Source organism: Malus domestica, chromosome 11, assembly GCF_042453785.1.
Source record: "Malus domestica chromosome 11, GDT2T_hap1".
Taxonomy (NCBI): domain Eukaryota; kingdom Viridiplantae; phylum Streptophyta; class Magnoliopsida; order Rosales; family Rosaceae; genus Malus; species Malus domestica.
The window spans coordinates 23,766,312-23,792,493 of record NC_091671.1 but is presented as its reverse complement, the minus strand read 5'-3'; the positions used below and the strand labels follow the sequence as shown (position 1 = coordinate 23,792,493).

The 26,182-nt window shown below is 36.6% G+C and overlaps 1 protein-coding gene and 1 pseudogene across 1 annotated transcript; both read left to right on the top strand.

The window, feature by feature from the left end:
* Positions 1-18,459, top strand: part of LOC114819759 (hydroxyproline O-arabinosyltransferase PLENTY-like) — a 52,281-nt pseudogene extending 33,822 nt beyond the window's left edge.
* Positions 18,460-25,352: 6,893 nt separating this feature from the next.
* LOC139189494 (uncharacterized) lies at positions 25,353-25,982 on the top strand. The gene has a single exon (XM_070808452.1). It carries the CDS (start codon positions 25,353-25,355, stop codon positions 25,980-25,982), a length of 630 nt encoding a protein of 209 aa, XP_070664553.1.
* The last annotated feature ends 200 nt before the right edge of the window (positions 25,983-26,182 follow it).

The following is a 26,182-nucleotide window of genomic DNA, read 5'->3' as shown; positions in this document are numbered from 1 at the left end:
GTGCTAGTTCGTATAGCCAATCTTTAGCCCTATCCATCAGAAAGAATGGAAAGGCCTTCATCTTCAGAATACTCCCATCGACATTGATGGGTGTCATGCTTGAGCACACCACTTCAAACTCCTTCAAGTGCTTGTTTGGATCTTCCATGGATAGCCCATGGTACTTAGGAATATGGTGTAGCAAGCTTGACTTTAATTCGAACTCATCGGTCTTTCCTTGGGCAGCCACGGGATATTGAATGCAAAGGGGTATGACATTGTCCAACCCCGAGGCTGAAAATTCTTTTATTGTACGATTATCCGCTGCCATGACTTCCCCTTCTTCTTGCTCTTCAAACTCAGATTCGGCCTCTGAGCTTGAACTAGGTGGATTAGGTTCTGGTTGCTTTCTCTTTCTTCTCAAAGTTCTTTCAAAATCGTCGTCGAACTCCAAGATGTTTGCATTAATATGTTGAGAACTACGATTCATAAACTAGTACCTAAAATGAAGAAACAAACACAATCAATAACTAGGTTAAAGGCACAGCAAAGAAGAAACAAACTCACGGAAAAACTTAAAAAGAAACACAAAGGACACGACACAAACAAGGGATTAGCAATTGCTAATCCCCGGCAACGGTGCAAAAATTTGATGTGAAAATTAAGTTGACACACAAATTAAACCCTATTGATGACAATTGTAGTATTAAGCAAGTAAGGATCGTTCTAGACCGGGGATTAACTAGGGATGCTAATCAACACAAATAAGACTCAAAAACACTAAACTAGACTCTATAGCCTCAAAACTGACTTAAAACACTCAAAACAGCAACAAACAATCAAAAAGACTCAATTCTAGACCTAACAAGTGATTTGGACGAAAATAAGACTTAACTTGACTCAAAAGACTAAAAGAAAGCAGGTTTTGACTTAACTAACAAGACTTAATGAATGGGGGATTGTTTTTGACGAATTTTAAAACTTAAAAACAGAAACTTAAGAAGACATGAAATTGATGAAATAGAATGGTGAAAGGCTAGTTAGAGGGTTCCTTCTCCACACATGAAACATATGCATACGAATCGATTTCCAATTATTCTTTCGACAAACCATGAATGACAATGCCCCAAATTAATTGTATTGAACTAATTAATTTTCAGATTTCCCTAGATTCATTGAATTGAATGGAAAACGCATCACAACCAAATTATTCTTCATCAAGTTCCCTAACTATGGAATACGCATGATACAAACACTTAACAAATATCATTAAGTTCAATGGAAACCATAAGCATTGACGAGGCATTCATAACTATGAAAAGCATGTTACTCTTGCCTAGGATTTACTTCACACAATCGTGACTAGCGACTTTTATTACTCATAAATATAAGTTCATAACGATTAGGTGAAATTCCCTTATACTCTAGCATCAAATTCATGCATGCAAACTAAGTTGGCCACCTTAATCAACATACAAGAACAAGTTCTTAATAAAATAGATAAGTAAACCACATTCACGATTCATGAAACAATAACTGGAGAAAATCAATTCATATAAAACATATGATCATGGCTTTGAATTCACCTTTAACTATAAAGAACTTAGTTCCTCATGTTCGCAATTAAACAAAGATAACTTAAATTAAACATTGAAAGTAAAAGATGGAAACCACATAAGAACGCTCTAGCACTCCCAAAGACTTGGGCATAGGCACGGTACAAAGGCTCCTCTTCTTTCTCCTTGCAATACTCATGGCACAATGAGAGGTGAACGTGTTTGAGGGATGTATGAGTGTAGAAAAATATGCTAGAGAGTGGTGAATGATTTGTGCGGCAAGGGTGTGTATTTATAGGCTGAAATACATGTCACAATCCCTAAGGATTTGGATAGGTTTCTGAAATTAAAGTGGGACAAGGATTATGTAACCAAAACCCAAGTGGAATGGGTTAAATCAATCAGAAACCAAAGGAAAGAAGGATAGCAAAGGTGCCGCAGGTTTAAGAGAAAGGATAAGGCTTCTAGAAAGGATGTTGCAGCACCTATTTCTGATCCTAAATGAACAAGGATACACGGCATGGTTTTAGAGAAGGATTACAAGTCCTAATTCACCTAGATAAGGCATATATGCGGCAATTAAGGGATAAGGGTTCTAGAATCTGAAATATATGTTTTAAATGCATAACTATCCCTTAGAAATAGCTGGAATTAAGGCACAAACTGATTTGGATAAGATAAGATTGGATAATGCTAGATTAGGAAAGGATAAGATAAGGTTGGATAAGGTTTTGGATAATGACTCCTTCTTTTGAGCTAATTCCTTATCTTCTTTGTCTTAGATTTATTTCTTCACTCTTTTCAGCACATTCCTAGCCTCGTGAACTTCAAATTCGTCCATCCATCTTGCTCCATTCATAAGTTATCCATTTGGTGCCTAAAACTGCCTCAAAATGCTCCAAATTGCACTTTCTTGCCAACTTTGTCATATGGACCTACAAATACATGAAAATAGCTTAAAACACTATAACAAACACAAACTAACTACGAAAATGCAAGAAAACAAGCTAACTAAGTCGCACAAATATGCTTCTATCATAGTTTCCGTATATTATTGCCAAAGTAAAAAGTACAATATATATACAACTAAGTCAACTAAATATCTCTGCAATAATGCCTAGGAGATCGCATCCCTCTTTTAATGGGATTTCATATCAGTTACTTTTAGGAAAACATATTATACAGTATATTACAAGATCTTTCCTTAATAATCCCCCTCAAGTTGGAGAGTGAATATCATCAAGTCCCAACTTGTCGCGCAATTTCACAAATTGATCTTTCCCTAAAGCCTTCGTGAATAAATCTACTAATTGGAAACGTGTAGGTACATGTGAATGACTAATCATTCCACCTTGCAATTTTTCTTGAACAATGTGACAATCAATTTCAATATGTTTCGTACGTTCATGAAAAACAAGATTAGCTGCAATATATTGAGCGGCTTGAATGTCACAAAATAATGGTGTGGGACCTTTTTGGGGAACATTTAAATCTTGCAATATATAGCACAACCATAGCACAACCATGTTAACTCTAAACATGTGTTGGCCATAGCTCGATATTCGGCTTTTACAGATGATCGAGAAACATTATCTTGTTTCTTGAATTTCCATGAGATGAGGGAATTTCCAAGAAACACACTGTACCCAGTAACTGACCTTCTTGTGGCACAACAACCGCCCTAATTGGAATCACGAAAGGCCTTTAATTCAAGATTGTTGGAGACAGGAAATAACAAACCTTAATCAGGAGTATCTTTAATGTACTTAAGAATTCATAAAGCTGCATCCCAATGAGGTTTGCAAGGCTCGTGCAGGAATTGACTTAATGTCTGGACTGAAAATACTATGTCAGGTCTGGTGATAGTATGATAAATCAATCATCCAACTAGTCTTCTGTACTTGGTGGGATCATTTAACAATGCTTCGTCGGTGGGAGTGAGTTTCAAATTTTGTTCTATTGGAAATTTGTCTGGCCATGCCCTTGTAAGACCAGAATCCTGCAAAACATCTAGTGCATATTTCCTTTGAGACATGAAAATGGCTTTCTTAGAACAAGAAAATTCAATGCCCAAAAAATATTTTAAATCACCAATATCTTTGATGCGGAAGCATGTGAGAAGGAATGTTTTGAGTCGTTCCATCTCTTTAAGATCATTTCTTGTAAGAAGTATGTCGTCTACATAGATAAGGACTGCAGTGAATGAGGTACCTTGGGCCTTTGTAAAAAGGGAATAATCAGCTTTTGACTGTTGATAACTGGCTTTCTGAATGGTGACTGAAAAAATGGAAAACCAATTTTTGGATGCCTGTTTAAGTCCATATAGAGATTTGTTAAGCCGACATACAATGTTCTCCCCATGTCGACGAAGACCATGAGGAGGTTCTATGAAAACAACCTCATGTAAATCACCACGAAGAAATGCATTCTAAACATCAAATTGATGAATGAACCAATGACGGGCACTGGCAACGACCAGAAGGCAACGAAGAATGGTGAGTTTGGCAGTAGGAGAAAAAGTTTCTTGATAATCGATACCCTCAATTTGAGTGTAGCCTTTAGCAATGAGACGAGCCTTGTATCGCTCAATTATGCCATCAAAGTGGTACTTAATTTTATAGACCCATTTGCAACCAATGGGCTTGTTACCAGCAGGCAAAGGAACCATAGTCCATGTATTATTTTGCTGCAAAGCCATTAATTATGCATGCATGGCAGTGTGCCATATGGGATCAAGGATAGCTTGAGCATAGGAGGTGGGTTCAATAAGACCTGTAATGTTAGCTAGAAAGGCACAATAGGCAGAAGAAAGGCGTGAATAGGAAAGGAAGTTAAAAAGGGGATACTGAGTACCTCAGGAAGGACGAGGTGCCGATAGAGATGGACTGACTTGGTTCGCTGCGTTGTAGTCTTTATGCCATGTTGGTGGGTACCTTGGATGAAGTTAATGACGAGGGAGGGGTTGGGGAGAAAGTTAGGTTAACATGGGGTCGAATGGATGGGAGATGTCAGGTGAGACGAAGGCTGGCGTGTCATGAATGGGGGGTGGGGGTTTAATATCCTGAAAAATTTAAAATATATGATTATGTGGAATTTTTTATTGGAAAGTGAAATGCCCTTATTTGGTTAATGTAATTTTATGAGGACTTATTTTATCCTCGTATATTTTATCATATTTCTTGACATATCTGGATAGATGACGATTCCATGAGCGCATGGGCGAAAGTCGTTTGCAAGTTCAGATTATAACGGTATAGTTACGGACATTTGAAGTTGTTTTACTAAGCTATAGTTTTAAATTAATTAAACTCCCACTAGGTGGGAGTGAGAACCAATCAAGAGCTTGGTTTTGGCCCGATCAATTAAAGGGGTTATGCGACCAATCAGATTAGGGGAAGGAAAACAGGAACGAATCAGGGAGGAAGAAAATGAGGGAAAGGAGAAAAAAAGAAGAGGGGGAAGAACAAGGTCACCCTTCGACCCGTTTCCTCCATAATGGTTTTCCATCGAATTTTCCATGAATTGGACCAAGCCACCACTCCCAAACATCATCTAGCCCTTCCCTATTCTTTTTCCACCCCAGATTTAGAAGAAAATTGTTGTAAATGGGTTGAGAACCGTCGGTGGGTGCGATAAGTTCGTGCGAGAAATCCCAAATTCCTAAAGCTATTCCCACCAATTACCACCACCATTAAACTCCCCATAAGGCCTTCAACAAAGCCCAAGCCTTGGTTGGGGCTGCGGAGCACCAGAGGTGGCGGATCGAGGTCACCTAATTTCTAGGGTTTCGACGATTTATGGGCAAATTCAGGTATTTTCAAGCCGAATTAGACCTCGGCCTTGGTAAGAAAAATGTTCCTCTCCTTAAGTTTTACATTCTTGAAAAATTTAGTAATTTTTGGAAATAGTTGAAATTTTCAGGCGAGTCAGGGTGGCCAACCACCATGCACGGCGGTGCGAGCGGTGGCCCGTGGCCAGTGAACCAACACTACTATTTTATGCGTATTTTGATATTCAAAAACCATGCTTGATATGCATTTGGTATGATTCACTTGTTTAAACCTAGTTAGTGATTGTTAGTCACTTGAATGATTTTGGAAATGATTTAGAAATTGAATTTGTGAACTATGAATGACTTGATCCCTTCGTAGGGTACATAGGCAGTCTAACGAGAAGGCTAGATGCAGCCATAATAAAATAACTAGGATTTAATCTTTCCTAGGAAATTGGTTAAGACAAGGAATTTGGTGATTATCTTCCGAAATAAATTTTGGGCCTATCTTAATATTTTCTTCCAAATATAAATTTTCGGGTCGTTACAAGTGGTATCAGAGCAAATGATCCTACTCTACAATATGGAGCATTATGCCATTTTGTGGATGTGAATTATGATTTACAATGATATTGCATTATTTCATAATTTCTCTTATTAATGTGGCATTAATGAGATATATACATTATTATGAATCTCGCACTGGCAGGAGAGTGAATGTATATGTATTCTCATGTTTTGATGATGTGAAATATGATTGCATGGATATTGCCTTAATTCATAAGTTTTATGAATTATGAGGCATTATGTGAAATGCATATGTATTGTGATTGCATTATTTCATAATTTTGTGAATAAGTGGCATTCATGTGATATATATGTATATATGGTGGATCACTCACTTATGTGGTTGTGGTGCAACTTCCATGGTGATTATGGAGTTCTGTTAGTGGGAATTATGATTTGCATTGTGGCTACAACATTTCATAATTTCTATGAATACGTGAGATACATAAATACATACATACATAGATATATATATATATATATATATATATATATATATATATTGTGAATCACTCACATGTGTGGTTGTGAGTGCAGGTTCATGTGGATTGTAAATGTAGGTTCCCTGGATGATTTTGATGACTTAGTGTAGGTTCTTGTGGATTGTAAATGTAGGTTCCCTAGATGATTTTGATGACTTAAGAGTGAAAGGGACTATGAGGTTCCCCCTGGGTTTCGATCCCCTAAACCTTCAGAGGGTGTTATACGGTTGGGCTACTCCTGCGGGATAGTCTATGTGGTATAGCTGTTAGAAATAGACACTCCTGGATTGAGAGTTACTAGGAGTGAGGGGCATCATGCGCTACCTTGGGTTTCAATCCCCTAAACTTAAAGAGGCCTACGCGGCCAAACTAGTACCATATCCTATGGGGAGGGTACTTGGTTCTAGGGTGTAGGATTAAATGGACACTCTCATTACCCCTACTTCGTGTTGTTGTGGTTAAATTGAAGTGAGGGTAATCGGCTGTGAGACCGATCATCAGGTTGGATTATGTTGGCACACGAATTATGGGAGTGAATCATGGTGACGGCTATGTATAGCCAATAGTGGTAAGTGATTTTACCAATGATTGTGATGTTAAATTCCAATGATTTGGCTAGAATTTTTTATATTTGAATTGCCAATTTAAATGGTTTGGCTTGAAATTCTGATAATTATTTGGCCAATGATGGTAGGCTGCAATTCATGATATTTGTTTTGCCAAGGATAGATATGGCAAAATTTTCTAATGTTTGATATCGCCAGTGATTGTGGCTAGAAATTTTGAGGAAGAATCATGGTAACGGCTACGTATAGCCAATGATGGTAAGTGGTTTTACTAATAATTGTGATTGGAAATTTCAATGATCTTGGGTGGAATTTTTAATATTTGATTTGCCAATTCTAAAAGTTTGGCTTGAAATTGTGATATTTATTTAGCCATTGATGAATTTGGCTTGAAATTTTGATATTTATTTGGCCAACGATGGTTACAGATGGGAATTTATGATAATTGTTTTGCCAATGATGAATATGGCAATGATGGTAAGTAGTTTACCAATGATTGTGATTATGATGCTAGTATTTATCTAACCAATGGTAGATGTGGTAGATAATCTTAGTATTTATTTAGGCCCTGAGGATTATGGCTTGATGTTTGGTATTGTTTTTGTCAATGTGTATGGTTAAAATTTCCTATATTTGTTCTACAATGAGCGTGGTAGGAAACCTGAGTATGGATGATTACTTCATGGAAGTATTTACTTCTTGGGCTTGAATAAAATTATAGACTGAAGTTATGATTTTATTCACTATCAAAGGAGTCGTGGGACTAATCCTAATTCCTTTACGTAAATCGATGGTACAAATCTCGAGGACGAGATTTATTTTAATGGGGGTCGAATGTAATACCTTGAAAATTTTAAAATATATGATTATGTGGAATTTTTTTTATTGGAAAGTGAAATGCCCTTATTTGGTTAATGTAATTTTACGAGGACTTATTTTATCCTCATATATTTTATCATATTTCTTGACATATCTGGATAGAGGACGATTCCATGAGCGCATGGGCAAAAGCTATTTGCAAGTCCGAATTATAATGGTATAGTTACAGACATTTGAATACAGACATTTGAAGTTGTTTTACTAAACTATAGTTTTAAATTAAATAAACTCCCACTAGGTGGGACTAAGAACCAATCAAGGGCTTGGTTTCGGCCCAATCAATTAAAGGGCTTATGGGACCAATCATATTAGGGGAAGCAAGGCAGAAACCAATCAGGAAGGAAGAAAATGAGGGAAATGAGAGAAGAAGATGAGGGGGAATAACCGGGTCACCCTTCGACCGACGCCTTCGACCCGTTTCCTCTATAATTTCCCATGGTTTTCCATCGGATTTTCCATGAATTGGACCAAGCCACCATTCCTAAACATCATATAGCCCTTCCCTCTTCCTTTTCCACCCTAGATTTAGAAGAAAATTGTTGTAAATGGGTGGAGAACCGTCGGTGGGTGCGACGGGTTCGTGCAAGAAATCCCAAATTTCTGAAGCTATTCCCATCAATTACCACCACAATTAGACTCCCCATGAGGCATTTAACAAATCCCAAGCCTTGGTTGGGGCGTCAGAGCACCGGAGGTGACGGATCGAGGTCACCTAATTTCTAGGGTTCCGGCGGTTCGTGACTAAATTCAGGTATTTTCAGGCCGAATTAGACCTCAACTCATGTATGAAAAATGTTCCTCTCCTTGAGTTGTACATTCTTACAAAATTTGGTAATTTTTAAAAATAGTTGAAATTTTCCGATGAGTTGGGGCGGCCGACTGCTACGCATGGAGGTGCGTGGCCAGTTAACCAACGCTACTATTTTATGCGTATTTTGATATTCAGAAACCATATTTGATATGAATTTGGTATGATTCACTTGTTTGAACTTAGTTAGTGATTGTTAGTCACTTGAATGATTTCGGAAATGAGTTAGAAATTGAATTTGTGAACTACGAATGGATTGATCCCTTCGTATGGTATATAGGCAGTCTAACAAGAAGGTTAGATGTAGCCATAATAAAATAACTGAGATTTAATCTTTCCTTGGAAACTGTTTAAGAAAAGGAATTTGGTGATTATCTTCCGAAATAAATTTTGGGCCTATCTTAGTATTTGCTTCCAAATATAAATTTTCGATCGTTACAGGGGATCTGACTTGGGGAAGGAGAAGTAATAGGGGGTGGTAATGTGTCAGGGTGAGGTGAATTAGGAGAAATGATGGGAATATGAGTAGGGTGAAATGGTGGGGACCATGGGCTAGTAGGTTGAGGTAGAGATGTCACAGCATTAGGGTAAAGTTGGCTATTTGATGGGATGTCACTGTTGATGGATGGCAGTGGAAGTGATAAGGGACCACTGTGAGGGTGGGTCAGAGGAGGTTGGGTTGGTGAAAGGAAGGGAAAAATGGTTTCGTTAAATTTAACATCTCGACTAACAAAAAATTTGTTTGTTTCTAAATCATATAGTTTGTAACCTTTTTGACCAGTTGGATACCCAACAAATACATAGCATCTAGCATGAGGGTCAAATTTGTGTGTAGGGTGAACAACAGTAGAAAAATATAAGCTGCCAAAAACTTTTAAGTGATCAAATGATGGTGAACATTTGTACAATAACTCAAAAGGGGATTTGTTGGACAACAAAGGAGATGGTAAATGATTAATTAGGTAGATAACAGTTGTGATGCATTCACCCCGAAATGAAAAAGGTACTGAGATTGGAAACGTAAGCGTCGTGCCACGGTGAGAATGTGACGATGTTTACTTTTGACAACGCCATTTTGTTGTGGAGTATAGACACATGTGCGTTGGTATTCAATGTCGTGGGTTTGAAAAAAATCTTTCATGGACAAAATCTCAAAACCATTGTCAACACTTATTGTTTTGATGTGTGCATGAAATTGTGTATGGTCAAAAGTAACAAAAGATTTTAGGAGATGTTGAGTTTCAGATTTATGTTGCATCAAGAAAACCCATGTGCACCTAGTAAAATCATCAACAATAGTGAGAAAGAATCGAGGTCCTAAATGTGTGGGAACTTTGTGAGGACCCCAAATATCACAATGTAATAAATCAAATGGAGCATGAGTTGATATAGAACTTAAAGGAAATGGAAGTCTGGTTTGTTTGGCCATAGGACAAACGATACAAATATTATTAGTAGACAATGAAGGAAATACTAATTTGAGGTGAGTTGAAGAAGGATGTCCAAGTCGCATATGCCATAAATTTGAGGAATGAGAAACTTAACAGGAGACAAGTGTCCGCGGCAATGGAGTCATGTAATAAAGGCCACCACGTTGCTTACCCGATCCAATCATCTTCCCCGTAGCCAAGTCCTGCAAGACACAAAAAGTGGGAAACAAAATGGCGCAATAGTTTAGGGAGTCAGTGACTTGACTGGTAGACATGAGATTTAAGTGAAAAGAAGGAACACATAAAACATTGTCTAATGTAATGCCTAAATTGAATGGTATGGTGCTAGTGGAAGTAATTGTGGTTGAAGAACCAGTGGGTAATTTAACAATGGATATTGATGAAGATTTAGTTTTAGTAAAAAATGAAGAATCTGATGTGATTTGATTGGTAGCCCCACTATCCAAAATCCAAGGTTGAGTAAATACAGAATTGACGGAGGCAACTGTAAAAGATGACAGACCTGCAACATTCGCATAAGCATTGTTATTACCAGAATGAGGATTTAAATTTATCAGGGACACAACATGGGCTAATTGTTGAAGTTGTTCCATTGAAAGGGCTTGCAATAGGTTCGATGGAGATGGTTGGGAGCACTGTCGATGCGTCAAATTAGATGGGATGGTATTGACAGCTGTTGCGTTTGTAGCAGAGTGAGAACCACCAGCTGCTGCGTGAGCAGCATGGAAACTTTGAAATGCAGCACGTGGGTTATTGCTTTGTTATGACCCATGCGACATTGCTTTGTTGTTGCCCTGATTTCCTCCACTTGTTCCATTTTTAAATCTACATCTATCTTCAGTGTGTGAAGGAAATATTTGTAAAAACATGTTCATTTAAGCAACATCTATAGCATGCTATTAACAATTAAAAGGCGGAATCATGCTTGCATGCACTTAAAAACAAAACATTAACCATGAAATTCAAAGCCTAGTAGATTGGTGAACCAAGACTCAACTCAAATCAAAGTGAGTTGAGAAATTATACCTTTGTAGATTCCTCTTTGCATAAGCAAAGGCTAATCACCCAAAGAGAGGGCCTTCATTCCTTGCATCTTAGATCTATGGATTTGGATGGATGAAATAGGTTTCTCCAAGTTCCCAAAATTGAGAACCTCTAAGTCTCCACACCAAGGATGGATTGATGAAGAAATGAGTGACCTAGAGGAAGCAAGATTGCTAGTTAATTTCCTCTAGGGTGGCCGGCCTCTTTAGAGAGAAAATAGAGCTTTGTGTTCTCATCCTTTCTCCAAAAGAAAACCCTAAATGAATTTTGGCTATAAAGTCATATTTATACCTTAATTCATTGGAGTGGCAAACTTGTAAATAAGTTCAAAACCCACTCCATCTCTAAATGGCCGGCCATAGGGATTCATTGGACTATTTGGGCCTTTGTGAATCATTATTCATTAAGTTGTCATACAACTTAAGTCAATGGTACTTAAGTCAATGGACTTGACGTTCGAAGCCCATTGGGCCTTAAGGTCCAAAACTATCTCGAGGTCTTTAACGAACTTATTCGTTTGATTAATTAACATATTAATTAATCCTTGCCATAAATAATTAAACCATTTAATTATTCTTACTCATCTCCGTTGTTTCTTCAATCTTTACCTTACACGGTGTACGATCCATTAGGTTCCTTTTAGCGAGGCAGTGGGCGATTAGAACTCTTTCAAACCGATTGTGAATTGAAACTTACTTTCAATTCTCCCTTTAGTGATTATACACGTTTAGGGCTTCCACAAACCATGAGTGACACCTAGCAACATATCATGGTTACCCAAGCTAATCAGAAGAGGTGGAGAACCCATTCAGTTTAGGATTACAAATGCAATACGGTCTTTCTCTAATACAATACTCTTGACCACATTGTTTGGTTTGATAGTTTATTCATGTCTACTATCCAATGTGATTCGTGTGCTTATATGATTACCTTGAATGTGATTTGGAATGACTTCCTAAATCTCATTCATACTCTGATCAGAGATTCTTAATTATATCATAGAGTATTCTCCCTCAAACGGTTTGAAGGTTAGAGATCCCTTGTTGCGCATTCACTTGCCTCCATAGCTAAGTGGCTTAACCCCAACTATGTCGTGGACACCCTCCTGATGGAGTGACTTTGACATAATCAAAGATCAAGAACTTAACCACAAGACAACTATGATGCCTCAGGTCAAATGACTACTTTGCATTATCCCAACCATGAGTTCTCATGTGACATGAATATGAGAACTCTTCGTTGATCGTGTTCAGTGAACTCATTCTCTATTGAGCCCCTACGTACTTGTCTTGATGTCACACACACCAATGACTCGAGACTAATCACTCTCCCTGAGAGAAGACACATCACATACTGATCTTAACGGACTGTCAATGCCCAATTGGCAATCCTATGATCAGGAACGTTTAGGATGTGTCTACGAAAGAATGGTCTCATGAATCTAACTTCTTTAGATTGCATTCTCCCAATCACATATTCCTTGGACTTATCGTTTAAGCATATAACATTTATATGAGACGGCTCAAACAATAATCTTTGCCCTTTATATTTAAACTACATTAGTTTAACTTTGTGAAATGTCCGTAAAGTATCATCATATGATTGGTTTTAAGGCACATTTCCAACAGTGTGACCTCTCTTGTCACATAATTTGCAATGGTACTTCCGAGTCGTACAATTGTCAATTTTATGGCCATCTTTATCATAGTAGTCACGTGTGAAGATTTTTGGAATTGTTGGAACAGTGGTTTGGTCGAGTTTGAACAGCAGCAGCAATTGAGAAATTTTCGGTCGACCCCGATGACATTCGTCGTTGTGTTTCGTCTTGAATAATGAGTGAGTAGGCTTGACGAACTTTGGACAATGGTGTCATCATGAGAATATTACTGCGAATTCCGTTGTAGATGTTGTTGAGACCCATAAGAAATTGCATCATCTTATCTTCTTCTATTTGTTCATTATGTGCCTTTGTTTAGTCGCGGATGAGAAGGGGACGATATGTCTCTAATTCGTCCTAAAGGCCTTTAAGCTTTGTAAAATAAGCTGAGACTGTCATGGAGCCCTGTGTGAGAGATGCGATGGATTTTTGGATTTGATAAATTGTTGGTGCGTTCTTTCGTGAGAACTGATCTCTGAAATCATCCCATACTTGTTGGGCGCTTTTGGCATCAACAACTCCTTTGGAAAGATCAACCTTCACAGATTGGGCTAACCATGATAAAATCATACTATTGCATTGGTTCTAGAGAGCATATTCTTTTGGTTGATCTGTTGTTGAGGGAGGTTGAATGGAGCCATCAACAAAACCAATTTTATTTTTGGCAATGAGAGCATGAATCATGGATTTACTACTCCAAGATGGATAGTTGGATCTATTCAATTTTTCTGAAACTAGCATATGACCAGGACTGTCTGAATGATGAACATAGTATGGGTTTGATGAGTCCATACCTAAATGGTTTGAAATTTTGGTTTTGGTTTCACTGTTTGTTTCTGACATGATGTTTTGGGAATAGGATCAAGGTTGAAAACTCAGGCAATAGGGTCTTAGGTTCTTGATACCATATTAAATGAATGAATAGTATATTGCAAGGCTATGGAAAGTGATTGGCTGAATAGTTTTCGTATATTATTGCCAAAGTAAAAAGTACAATATATATACACAATTAAGTCAACTAAATATCTTTACAATAATGCCTAGGAGATCGCATCTCTCTTTTAATGGGATTTCATATAAGCTATTTTTAGGAAAACATATTATACAATATATTACAAGATATTTTCTTAATAACAGTAAAATATGTTATCGCTAATGTTCTTCATGAATTGTTGTGATTTTGAATGATGGAACAGATATTATTGTGTATATATCGCTGTGCTGCATGTCCATACTTATATGTATGCCTTATTCATATCATCGCCGCATAATAATTGTAGTTGTGTCATCAGGCTGACAGTTTTCACAACCGTACTTTTGAAATGCATGCCGACTAAGTTATCTATTTCAGCCCTTGCTGGAGGAAATCGCCCCAACATGGGTGAATGTGTCTTTGAGAATGAAAGATGACCCAGAGACAGATAAGGCTTTTGGATGGGTGCTTGAATTATAGTTTAGTTTCAGTCCGATGTGTTGTAAAACTATCGTGAATTGCTGATGTTGGTATCATTTCTCTGCTAAATTAGGAATGGGTAAAATATAAGCGGTTACCTGTCCATTTAAATTTCACAGTTATGATTATGGATAACTGTTTATTTCTAAATGGTTATGGGTAAACCGTTTACCCGTGAAATTTAAATAGGTGGTTATGGATATTAACCGTGGTTATAAACAAATAACCGTTTACATTTTATTTTATATATGTAAAATTAGCACAAACCATGTTCTCTATCGGACATAACTTAGATCAATGTTGTTAACTATTAGTTCATGATTTCTGTAGCTAATTATATATATTATGTTAATACATTTTGGGTTAAATAACCCAAGAATGTTGTCTTCTAAACAGTTTTCGTAACCCAATTATACTTAGAAAATATTATATTACCTTCATTGGTAACAGTTAAAAATATCGTCCATAAACTATTATTTCAATTATTGAAATGGTATAAGGAGTTAAAAAATTAAAATATAGAAATGTATGATGAATGTATTTATAATGGTGTTTAATTGTCAAAAAAAGAAAATTATGACAAATTTTTCTTATTTAATTTTCAAGTTGTTAAAAAACATATAGAAGGGTGAAAAGGGGTAAATGGAAAAAAAAAAAAAGGATAAACGGGTTAAAAAATGGTAAATGGGTAAACGGGTACTAAATGGTTAGGGTTAAATGAGCACGTAATTATGGGTATGATTAACCATTTATAAACGGTTATGGATATGAGTATAACAATTTAGGCAAATACCCAACAAGTAAATGATTATGCGAGTATAAGCACAAATAATTATGGATAATAATCGCGGTTACCCGCCCGCTATAACATATGAATATGTTGTAGCCATAGTCTGAAATATCGATAATATCGACGAAATATCGAGGATATTTCGGTTTTTTCGAATCACGGATATTTCGGAACATATCCATGTACATATCGTACAAATAACGACAATATCGACGATAATATCGGAAAATATCAATGTCGATAATTTCGCTCACACTTCAGCAATATTTTGTCAAAATATCAGTGTAATATCGCTAAAATATCAAAAATATCGATGTAAAGGAAGGGAAAAAAAAAAAAAAAAAAAGGGAAAAAAGGGAGGAAAAAAAAATATCGTTAAAATATCGAAAATATCGATGTAAAGGAAGGGAAAAAAAAGAAAAAACAGAAAAAAAAAAAAGGGAAAAAAGGGTATTTCGGTTTTTTCAAATCATGGATATTTCGGAACATATCCTTGTACATATCGTACAAATAACGACAATATCGACGATAATATCGGAAAATATCGATGTTGATAATTTCGCTCACACTTTAGCAATATTTTGTCAAAATATCGGTGTAATATCGCTAAAATATCAAAAATATCGATGTAAAGGAAGGGAAAAAAAGGAAGAAAAAAAAAGTGAAAAAAGGGAGGAAAAAAAAATATCGCTAAAATATCGAAAATATCGATGTAAAGGAAGGAAGAAAAAGAAAAAGAAGAAAAAAAAGGGAAAAAAGGGTATTTTGGTTTTTTCGAATCACGGATATTTCGGATCATATCCATATACATATCGTACAAATATCGACAATATCAGCGATAATATTGGAAAATATCGATGTCGATAATTTCGCTCACACTTCAGCAATATTTTGTTAAAATATCGGTGTAATATCACTAAAATATCGAAAATATCGATGTACAGGAAGGAAAAAAAAGAAAAAGAAGAAAAAAAGGGAAAAAAGGGAGGAAAAAAAATATCGCTAAAATATCGAAAATATCGATGTAAAGGAAGGAAGAAAAAGAAAAAGAAGAAAAAAAAGGGAAAAAAGGGTATTTTGGTTTTTTCGAATCACAGATATTTCGGATCATATCCATATACATATCGTACAAATATCGACAATATCAGCGATAATATTGGAAAATATCGATGTCGATAATTTCGCTCACACTTCAGCAATATTTTGTTAAAATATCGGTGTAATATCACTAAAATATCGAAAATATCGATGTACAGGAAGGAAAAAAAAGAAAAAGAAGAAAAAAAGGAAAAAAAGGGAGGAAAAAAAATATCGCTAAAATATCGAAAATATCGATGTAAAGGAAGGAAAAAAAAGAAAAAAAAGATTTTGTTAAAATATCGGTGTAATATCACTAAAATATCGAAAATATCGATGTACAGGAAGGAAAAAAAAGAAAAAGAAGAAAAAAAGGGAAAAAAGGGAGGAAAAAAAAATATCGCTAAAATATCGAAAATATCGATGTAAAGGAAGGAAAAAAAAGAAAAAAAAAGGGAAAAAGGGAGGAAAAAAAAAACACATAGGGGATTTGAACTCCTCCCATTTTACTCCTCCAACATTGTAACCACCATATATCACTTATGTTTTAGTGATAATATGCTAAAATATTTATATTTATATGAGTAGCATGTTAACAATTACATATAAAACTATTTTGGAGATTTATCATTTGATGAATAATCTTCAAATAAACTTACTCTACACATAGAGATGATGAAGGAAGTGAAAATTTTGAACCTCATAGGAACTTTATGTGGTACTAAATCACTCATATATCTTACCATGCAATGTATAAAGTATAAAATATTGTAGTAAATCATTATATATAAATGATTATGGTATGTTTAATCTTTTTTTCATTCATTACTACATATTTTCTACACTCATAGTGTTTGCCAGCTCGCTGTATAATCAACTTAAATCAGTTAAATTCATTATGTAATGCATTTCCTTCTATTTTTTTTTTATAAACTAATAGATAATTGACTAAATAAACATTCTCCAAAGTTTCAATAAAAATTTCCAAGTTTTTCTTACAATTTCCGTGGTTTTTATTCAATTTTTATCGATATCGATAATATCTCAATATTTCCATCGAAATTTCTATGTTTTTAAACTACCGATATTTCTGATATCATCGATATTTTATACCATAGCTATAGCATCTGCTTTGCATGGTGTGCGGCACATTCTTCGAGAAGACTTTATGTTGCAGGTTTGAATGATAACTATTGATTCAATATGCTTCAATTATTATTATTATTATTTTTTTTTTTTAACTTATATGCTTTTGTTTAAGCTTGCAGCCTCCATGGGATATGGAAGTCGGGAAGAGGTTCATCATCCATTATACTTACTGATGCTACTGTAATTTAAAAGTAGGGAGACTTTAGATGCGGTCCCTATTTATGCACAATCTTTGACTGAAACCTTGTTGTTTTTCAATTTTTGATCCAAGTCCCTAAAATTAATTGATAATTTATTTCTATGTACGTTACTATATTTTTTAAATTAAAAATTAAAAATTATAGTTGTTTATAGTAATGAGATTTTAAATAAAAAACCATAATTTGTGGGATTAAAAATATTAAAATATAAATATACTATTGTGTGTGTGTGTGTAAACATGGGTACATTCATAAAAAATAACCAAAAAATTATTGTATCAAAACATGGGTACATTCTTCAAAATGGGTACATTTAGCAAAAATAAAAATGGGTACAAATAAATAAAAAAATATGGGTACAATACAAATAAAACGTTAAAAAATATGGGCACAAAAAGAAATTAATATATGGGTACAAATTAAAATTGAAAGGAAAATTGGTACAAATTAAAAAAGGGTTGCAAATTAAAAATGGGTACAAACTAAAAATAAAAATATATGATAAAAAATTTAGCCATAAATATAAATATACTAATTGTAACATTTTTAATATTAAATGAATATATTTAGAAATAAAAAATATTTTATTATTGAAATAATTAATGATATTATTAATACAAAGGACCTTGATCAAAAATTGAAAAGTAATAAGGTTTTAATCAATAGAGTAGTAAAAATAAGGATGAAAACCTAATTACTCCTTAAAAGTATCTCTCTCACAGGGTCTATCCTTTCGCATATTATTTCTACGATTAATATAGTGGTGCCACGACTTTTATTTTCTTTCTTTAACGAGAACATTCTGCTTCCTTAGTATTTATTTCTCTGGAGGTTTTTCTCTGTCAACGATCAGGGAGAACTGACTTATGGAAAGATGGAGAATGGCGTTTTGACAAGAGATCATATCTCAGTGGTCCTCCACCAAGAAACCTCTCATTGCCCCCTCTGGGAGTTCCTGAAAGTGTGGTAAGTCTATCACTAATTCAGAAGGCCTGCCTTAGCATATGTTCACTGCATCTGGTGTGGTGAATGTTGCCATCAGTTGGCAAAAAAGGAAATGATTTCAACGAAGATTTCGTCAGTTGAATGCATGACTGCATTAATTAGCTTTATCGAAGTCTAAGACATATCTACTGTCTGCTTTCAAGCACTTGAACATTTCAGCTTTTTGTGCGAAGAAATATATTGCTAGGGAAAAATCGGGTCAATGGAATTAGAGAAAGTAAAGGGAGAAGTCGTGCACAATTTTTATGACATTTTCCATATGCATCAATTCCAGCTATTTCCGAGATCATTCTTAAGCAACATGCCCTTTAGCATGGTTCTAATGTTTGTTATCATTCTTGTTTGGTTTAATATTTGAATATTGGGCCTTGATGAATGAAAACTCAATGATGCCAACTAAAAAAGAGATTTTCCCAAAGCCCAGCATCAAGCCCATGAGCAAATTGAAGCCTTTTCAACCATGATACAAGCCACATATCTATAATTGAAATGACTAGTCATGGAGACTAACTTACTACTAGCCAAAAAACATTTTCCAGTGGCATTGTTGGTAAAAAGTTGATGACTCACTACCTTCCAAGTGCTTTCGAGCAAGAGCAAAAGCTACAGCAGTTGGGCCAAATAGTCTATAAAAGGAAAGACATGCCCCACAGTCAAGGACACTCAACCAACCAAACAAACAAACATACAAACTCTGCTCTCATACCAGATTTGCATCCAAAAGTTGAAATCAACCCAGATTCAATCATTTTTAGTGATAGTTCGCTGAAAAAACTATCTCTTGTCTAGAATAAAAGCTCTGCTACCTCCCTTAGTGTTGTAGTATGGATTCCCTCATGTAAACTTGTTTACCATCCATCCATTTTTAGCATACAAACCCTATAAATTCAAAGAAAACAGACTGTAAGAAGTTCAACCTTGCCAGACAAGGTGAAATCTTGCCCGAAGCTCTTTGTTTGTTTTCTGAATTAGTAGATCTATTGCTTAATGCATTCTCCAACATGTATTCAGATTATTTCCATCTATTTTTCTATTTTAAGAGTCTCATTTGCATCTGGATCTGGTTAACTTGATGGATATGTTTTCATTAAATGTAATTTGGAACCAAACGAGTAACTTAAGGGGCTCTGGACTCCCTTCATTCGAACATACAAGACTATGAACTAAAAGTCCTTGTTCACAAGGCAAGAAAAATAGCTTAATGTGGACTTAACCCATCCATGACAATCCTTTGATAGCAAGATGTTTAAGTAACTTGAGGTGTAAGTAATCAACTTAAAACACACTTATTCTACATCTGCTATACTGAGATAGTAGTGGCACGCGTAGCACTTTGTTAGTTTTGATTGTGACCCTCAAGGCCTACACCTAAGGCCTCATAAAGGCACATTTCAGAACTAATTTTTTTCTCTTCTTGTAGCAAATTAACAAACAAGAGCCCGACTATCCAAAGTGACAATCCCTTAGGGAGTTGTGCTAAGGTCCGAGGAGCCTTCTCCAAAGAAATCTTTGCCCAAACATAGTTTTGGCACGCCCAGTGGGATACTCTTCTAGTCTTGTATGCCAAGAGGGAAAAGGAAGGAGAAAATCTTGAGGTGGAACACAGAATTCGGGCCATCTCAGTGTCTACCAAAATCAAGCATGACAGATCATCCAGAAAATTTCCCCTCCTTACAAGGACCAGCTATTATGGGAACGACTTCATCTGAGAAGTTGGGAGGGAAGGTGACAAATGAAGACTTGCAAGCCACCATGATGCAAGTGTTGAAAAGTATGGAGAAAATCTCTCTGGAGGCCAGAGGAAAAGTGAGCAGACTTGATCCTTAACAAGAAGTTTGCAGAGACGACTAGATCTGGAGTACTCTACTCCAAAAAATGGTTATGCCAGGGAAATGATGAGAGAGGCTAGCCCAGAGAAAGAACCAGTTATTCCCTTATTTCCTTTGCTTGAGGAAAAGAAAGATAAAAGGAAAAATAAGGAAGGATCTAGAGTTAATCAGCCAGTATTGGAAGAGATCCTGGAAATAGACTTGCCTGACCCCCTATTATTTTCACTACATAGTAGGAGGCAGAGCGGGTAAGAAAGAAAGAAGTATGTGATGACCCAATTAATCGGAGAACCCAGTTGGAAGGGTGAGTTCACAACTATGGACAAACCTCCCCTTTATAGGCCACCACCATTGGCTAATAAGGGAGGAGGGGCCAAATGGAGGAAGCCCGAACTAAAAAATAAACTTTCTCGAGCAATAATCGTAGCCCAAAGTGGGAACCTCCTCATACCCCACCTAATAATACAGCCAACCAGTAACTCAGAGAAGAGTTAGCTGAACTAAGAAGGATGATAATCCAGAATGCTCAACCTCAAGCTTGCCTACTGTTTAGGATCACCTACCGGAAGCCATATCCCGAGTATATTGATGAGCAGAATTTTTTTCCCCTCAACTTCAAGATGCCCGCATTTCCCACTTTTAGTGGAGAAGATGGCAGTGTGTCCTCTAGAGATCACATTTTCAAGTTCTCTAACCATTGTGTGGTGTTTAAAGATAATCCTAACTATAAGTTAAGATTGTTTTGGAACTCGTTGGTTGGCTTAGCATCTTAGTGGTATTCCTTGTTGCCCCTCAATTCTATTGGTAATTAGGGGCAAATGGAGATGGCTTTTCATGAACAGTTTTATAAGGTGGATCCCGAGATGACTATCAATGATCTAGTAAAGGTGAAGCAATATGAGCATGAGTCTATAGAAGATTTCATGATGAGGTTTAGAAAGACAAGGATGAGGCGTTAATTCCCTATCAATCATGCCCAACTTATATCCATTGCTCATAAGGCATTGAGGCTACCTTTGAGGAAAAAGTTTTATGATGTACAGTTCAATGAGTTGCAAGAATTGGTAATTGCTGCCACAAAGTATGTCAAGCTGTTAATTGAGGAACAACAAGTGAAACACTCATCTAAGATGCCTCCTTTCTACAAAAATGAAGTTGTGATTCACTAAGTAAAGTTTGAAGAAGCAGATCCAGAAGAGAGTATTGGTTGTGGAGGAGAGGGAATTGAGATGTGTGCAATAGAGATGAACACCCCTTTCAAACCTTTAACAATAAAGGGTTTAGTCCATCCAGTCACAGATCAAAAGGTGGTGATGAATGATGGTGGATTTGTCCTTATGAAACCCCATGAATACCAAAGCTATTTTTTTATTTAACCAAGGCCTCAGAAATATCTGAAAAGTTGGTGCAGGCAAGAGTAATTATGCCCGATAGCACCAAGAAGATGCCTAAGCCAGAAGAATTAAAAGGAAATAAGTATTGCAAGCTACACTATACCTTCAACCATTATATAACTAAATGTGTCCAGTTCAGGGATAGGTTACAAGACCTCATAGTCAAGGGGAAGTTGCTCTTAAAGAAACCCCATGCTAATATGATGATTGATACGGATCCCTTCCCAGAAGCCCCAATAAACATGATCAACCTAACTTGGGCTGAAAAAGGGAAAGGAAAAGCTACTTGGGAAGTGAAAGCAGAAAAGAGGCAAGTTGACAAGCCTACAGAATGAGCTATCAAGTTGCCTGAGAAACCCAAAGCAGCCATAGTTAAAGGGTTGGTGTTGTGTAGCAAGTGCCAATGTAAATGTGAGTTAGAAGTAACAGCATCAAGAGCTATTATTGATCAAGATCTGATCAGAAGAAGAGAAGAACAAGAAGCCCGCAGAAGTATCATGTGGGCAGCTGAGAAAAAGACCTCCAAGAATCTTTTCTAAAGATTAGGAGGGGATTTTGAACCAAAAAACTTGTCCGAGGTATTCAACAATCATGAAACCTTGGAAAAAGTGGTAGATAAAGAAGCCAAAATACTAAAATGGGTGGAGGTTAGGCCTCCCCAACCAAGATATGAAGGTAGTGATGTCAGGATGAAGGGAAGAACAAAGAATATAGTATCCCCAGTCACTAAGAAGGATTATACCCGACTCGGGCAGAAATGGTACATAGTTAAAAAGGATGGGAGGCCTGTTAAGGAAATAGGAGCTTCTATGATTAGGAGAGTCTAGAGGCAACACAAAGGTCATATGAACTCACTAAAAGTTCCTGTTACATCAAAAACCTCTGAAAATGTGAAGTTTGAAAAAAAGTACCTCATTGGGGAAAAAATCAACTTCAGAGAAGCAAAAAAGAGGTAGAGATAGCTAATAGCAAGACTGAAGGATAAGGAGATCATGTGCCACAAAGCCCTTATCCGGGAAAATGCAGAATCTTGAGGAGAGCTCAAGAGGATATGGTAATGATGCCAACCCCAAAATGGAGTCCAAAACCAATATGTTTTGGAACTATCTCGCCTGAAAGGAGAATGCCCTCACCTATGTTGGTTGATACTCTTTGTGAAATCCTAGAGCAGGTGCAGGACTTTGGTATAACTCGGGAAGAAAAGTTGCCTGAGCTAATGTTGCCAAAAGAAGCACAAGCTTGGTTAGATGAATTCATAGACCACATTAAGGGGAAGAATGAAGATTTATATGAACCTAGCAACTTCCACGTAAACATGACATATGTTTTATCTGCCACGCTTTGCGCCAAGCCTGATCAACCTGCCATGATGGAAGGTGATTACTTGACAACAGAACTTATGATGGCACATGTTAGTGTTGAAAAATTAGGAAGAGGAGAATTAGGCAAAATAGGTTTGCCCGAGCTTGCAAAGAAAGAGCCTGAGAGGGTATATTCAGATAAAATGGTCTTCAGCTACCCAAGTTTGGCCCTAGTTAACCATCTCAAGCCCATATGTGTAGCTGCTCATTTGGAGAGAGTACCTTTCAAGAGGGTTTTGATTGATGGAGGAGCTGCGATCAATGTAATACCATTAAAACAAATGAAAAAGTTAGGAAGAAGTGAAGAAAATCTTATTCCTACTGACTTGACAGTCTCTAGCTTTTTTGGAGCCATTACCAGAACTTATAGGATATTGCTTTTGGAGGTTGACCTGGGTTCCAAGTAAATCATGTTAGCTTTCTTTATGGTGGACAATAGTTCTACTTATGGAGCTTTGCTTGGTAACGATTGGATTCATCAGAGTCTCTTTAGACCATCCACCTTGCATTATCAAGTAGTTGTTTACCACAAAGAATGGATTATGGGACCAGGATTTTGGGAAATGGTAGAGGCCAAGTCGCGGCCATTCCCTCCTACAGCCAATGTTGCAAAAGCTAGTTTCTATAATCCCAGTATTGGGATTTTCCAATGCTTAGGAGCTGATGAGAACGGCTGCCCAACTAAGGTGATGGCCCAAAAGCTCATAGAACGACTGCCCAACCAATAATGTCAAAACAAAGAAGAAATGACCAAGTAGTTGCAGTCAGGTCCTTAATCAAAAGACAATTGGTGTATGAGAGAGAAAGAGAGGAAGAGAGAAAAAAAAAACAAGAAAGGGAGAGCTCAGCCAAATAAGAAGAGAAATGGAAGGAAAAATCTTCAAGTAGCCAAAACAGGGGTGAAGAAGAGTTTTTTGGAAAGGAGTTGAAAGCAACCATACAAATGACTGAATGTATATATGACTTGGATTGGCCAGAGGATATACCCCCAGAGTCTTGAGCTAGTCGAATTTTTGTGTGCAGAACTTGACAAGCCACCACTAGAAATACAAGACCCTTTAAAGACCATGGATTTGGGAACTAAGGAATATCCAAGGCTTATACAGATCAGTGGCCTGTTGGAAGTTAGAGATCGGGCAAAGATAGTTAATCTTCTGCATGAGTTTAAAGACTGTTTTGCTTAGCATTACACTAAGATGCTAGGTTTAGATTCAACCTTAGTACTATTAAGAAAGGATATAAATTTGTGAAGCAAGCACCATGAAGAATGTCAAAAAAGATCGAAGAAAAAGTCAAAGAAGAGATTAAAATGCTAGTAAAAGCTAGATTTATTAGGCCTGCCAAGTATGTTGAGTGATTGGCGAACATTGTACTTCTATTAAAAGTTATAACTAATGCAGTTCGATGTTGTGTTGACTATAGAAACATTAATGGAGCCACGCCTAAAGATGAGTATCCCATGCCTATGGCTAACCTATCCATAGATGTAGTTGCAAAACATAAAGTCCTATCTTTCATGGATAGAAATGCTGGTTATAATCAGATAAAAATGGCTAAAGAAGATATACATAAACAGCTTTTAGGTGCCCATGCCATGTTGGAGCATATGAATATTTGGTAATGTCATTTGGGTTTAAAAATGATGGCGTAACCTATCAGAGAGTTATGAATGCCATTTTTCATGACTTGATTGGCCATAGCATGGAATTAAACATTGATGACATCGTGGTGAAGTTTAAAACTGAAGAATAGCACCTAGTAGACCTCAGACAAGCCTTAACAAGAATGAAGATCCATAAGTTGAAAATGAATCCTAAGAAATGTGTTTTTGGGGTAAAATCAGGTAACTTTTTGGGATTCCTCATTCATCAAAAAGGGGTGGAGGTTGACAAAAATAAAGCTCGGGCAATAATGGAATCACTTCCTCTTACTAATAAGGTACAACTACAGAGGCTATTAGGGAAAATTAACTTCTTGAGGAGATTCATTGCTAACTTGGCAGGTAAGATTCGGCCGCTAACTCCTCTGTTAAGATTGAAAGACAAAGAAGAGTTTGAGTGGGGCCCACCACACCAAGAAGCCTTTGACAAGATAAAGGCTTACTTGACCTCTGCACCAGTGCTTATGCCACCTCAAAGAGGGAAGCCTTTAAAGCTTTATATTTCTACCTCTGAAAAGTTAATGTGTAGCTTGTTGGCTTAAAATAATGAAGGTGGGAAAGAGTAAGCAATTTACTACCTCAATAGAATCCTTACTGAGGTAGAAATAAGATATACCCAGTGGAAAGGTTGTGTTTGGCCCTATACTTCACTGTCTGCAAGTTAAGGCATTACATGTTGCCTTGCCACATCCACATTATTGCCAAGACTGATGTGATCAAATACATGCTGTCAAAACCAATGCTAACTAGAAGGATTGGAAAATGGATTATAACACTATCAGAGTTCAGTCTTCTATATGTGCCTCAAAGAGCGATCAAGGGACAAGGAATTGCAGAATTCTTTGCCGAGCACCAAGAATCGCATGATGAACTTATCAACATTTCAGGAACTCTAGAGATGGCTAGTATGTGGATCCTCCCAAGTAAAGCCTTATCGGGCAAAGAAGAGTGGATCCAGCAAGAAATAAAGAGGATAGCTAGTCTCTGGATCACTCCTTGGAGATTGTATTTTGATGGATCTTGCACTCAAAATGTTGCTGGGGCTGGCATTGTCATCATTGATCCTAAAGGTGTTCACCATTATTATTCTTTTCTCCTGGATTATCAAGATACTACCAATAATCGAGCAGAGTATGAAGCATTGATAATTGGCTTAGAAATCTTGATAGAGTTGGGGGCAACTGAAGTTGAGGTCTTTGGTAATTCAGAGCTAGTCGTCAATCAGTTGAATGGAGAATACAAGTGCAAGCATATCACCATGGCCGGTTATTACTTAACAGCCACTCAATTGTTAAGCTATTAGGGCACTGAAATATCAGTCAGCTATATTTCTAGAGAGTCAAATGTAATGGCTAATGAGATGGGGTAGTTGGCTTTTGGAGCACATATCCAAGAAAGAAGATTCGAGGTAGAGGTGGAAGCACAAAGAAGAAATCTCTCTTCTATCCTTGATAAAGGGGCCAGAGGTAGAAGACTGGAGATCATCTATTACTCAATACTTGA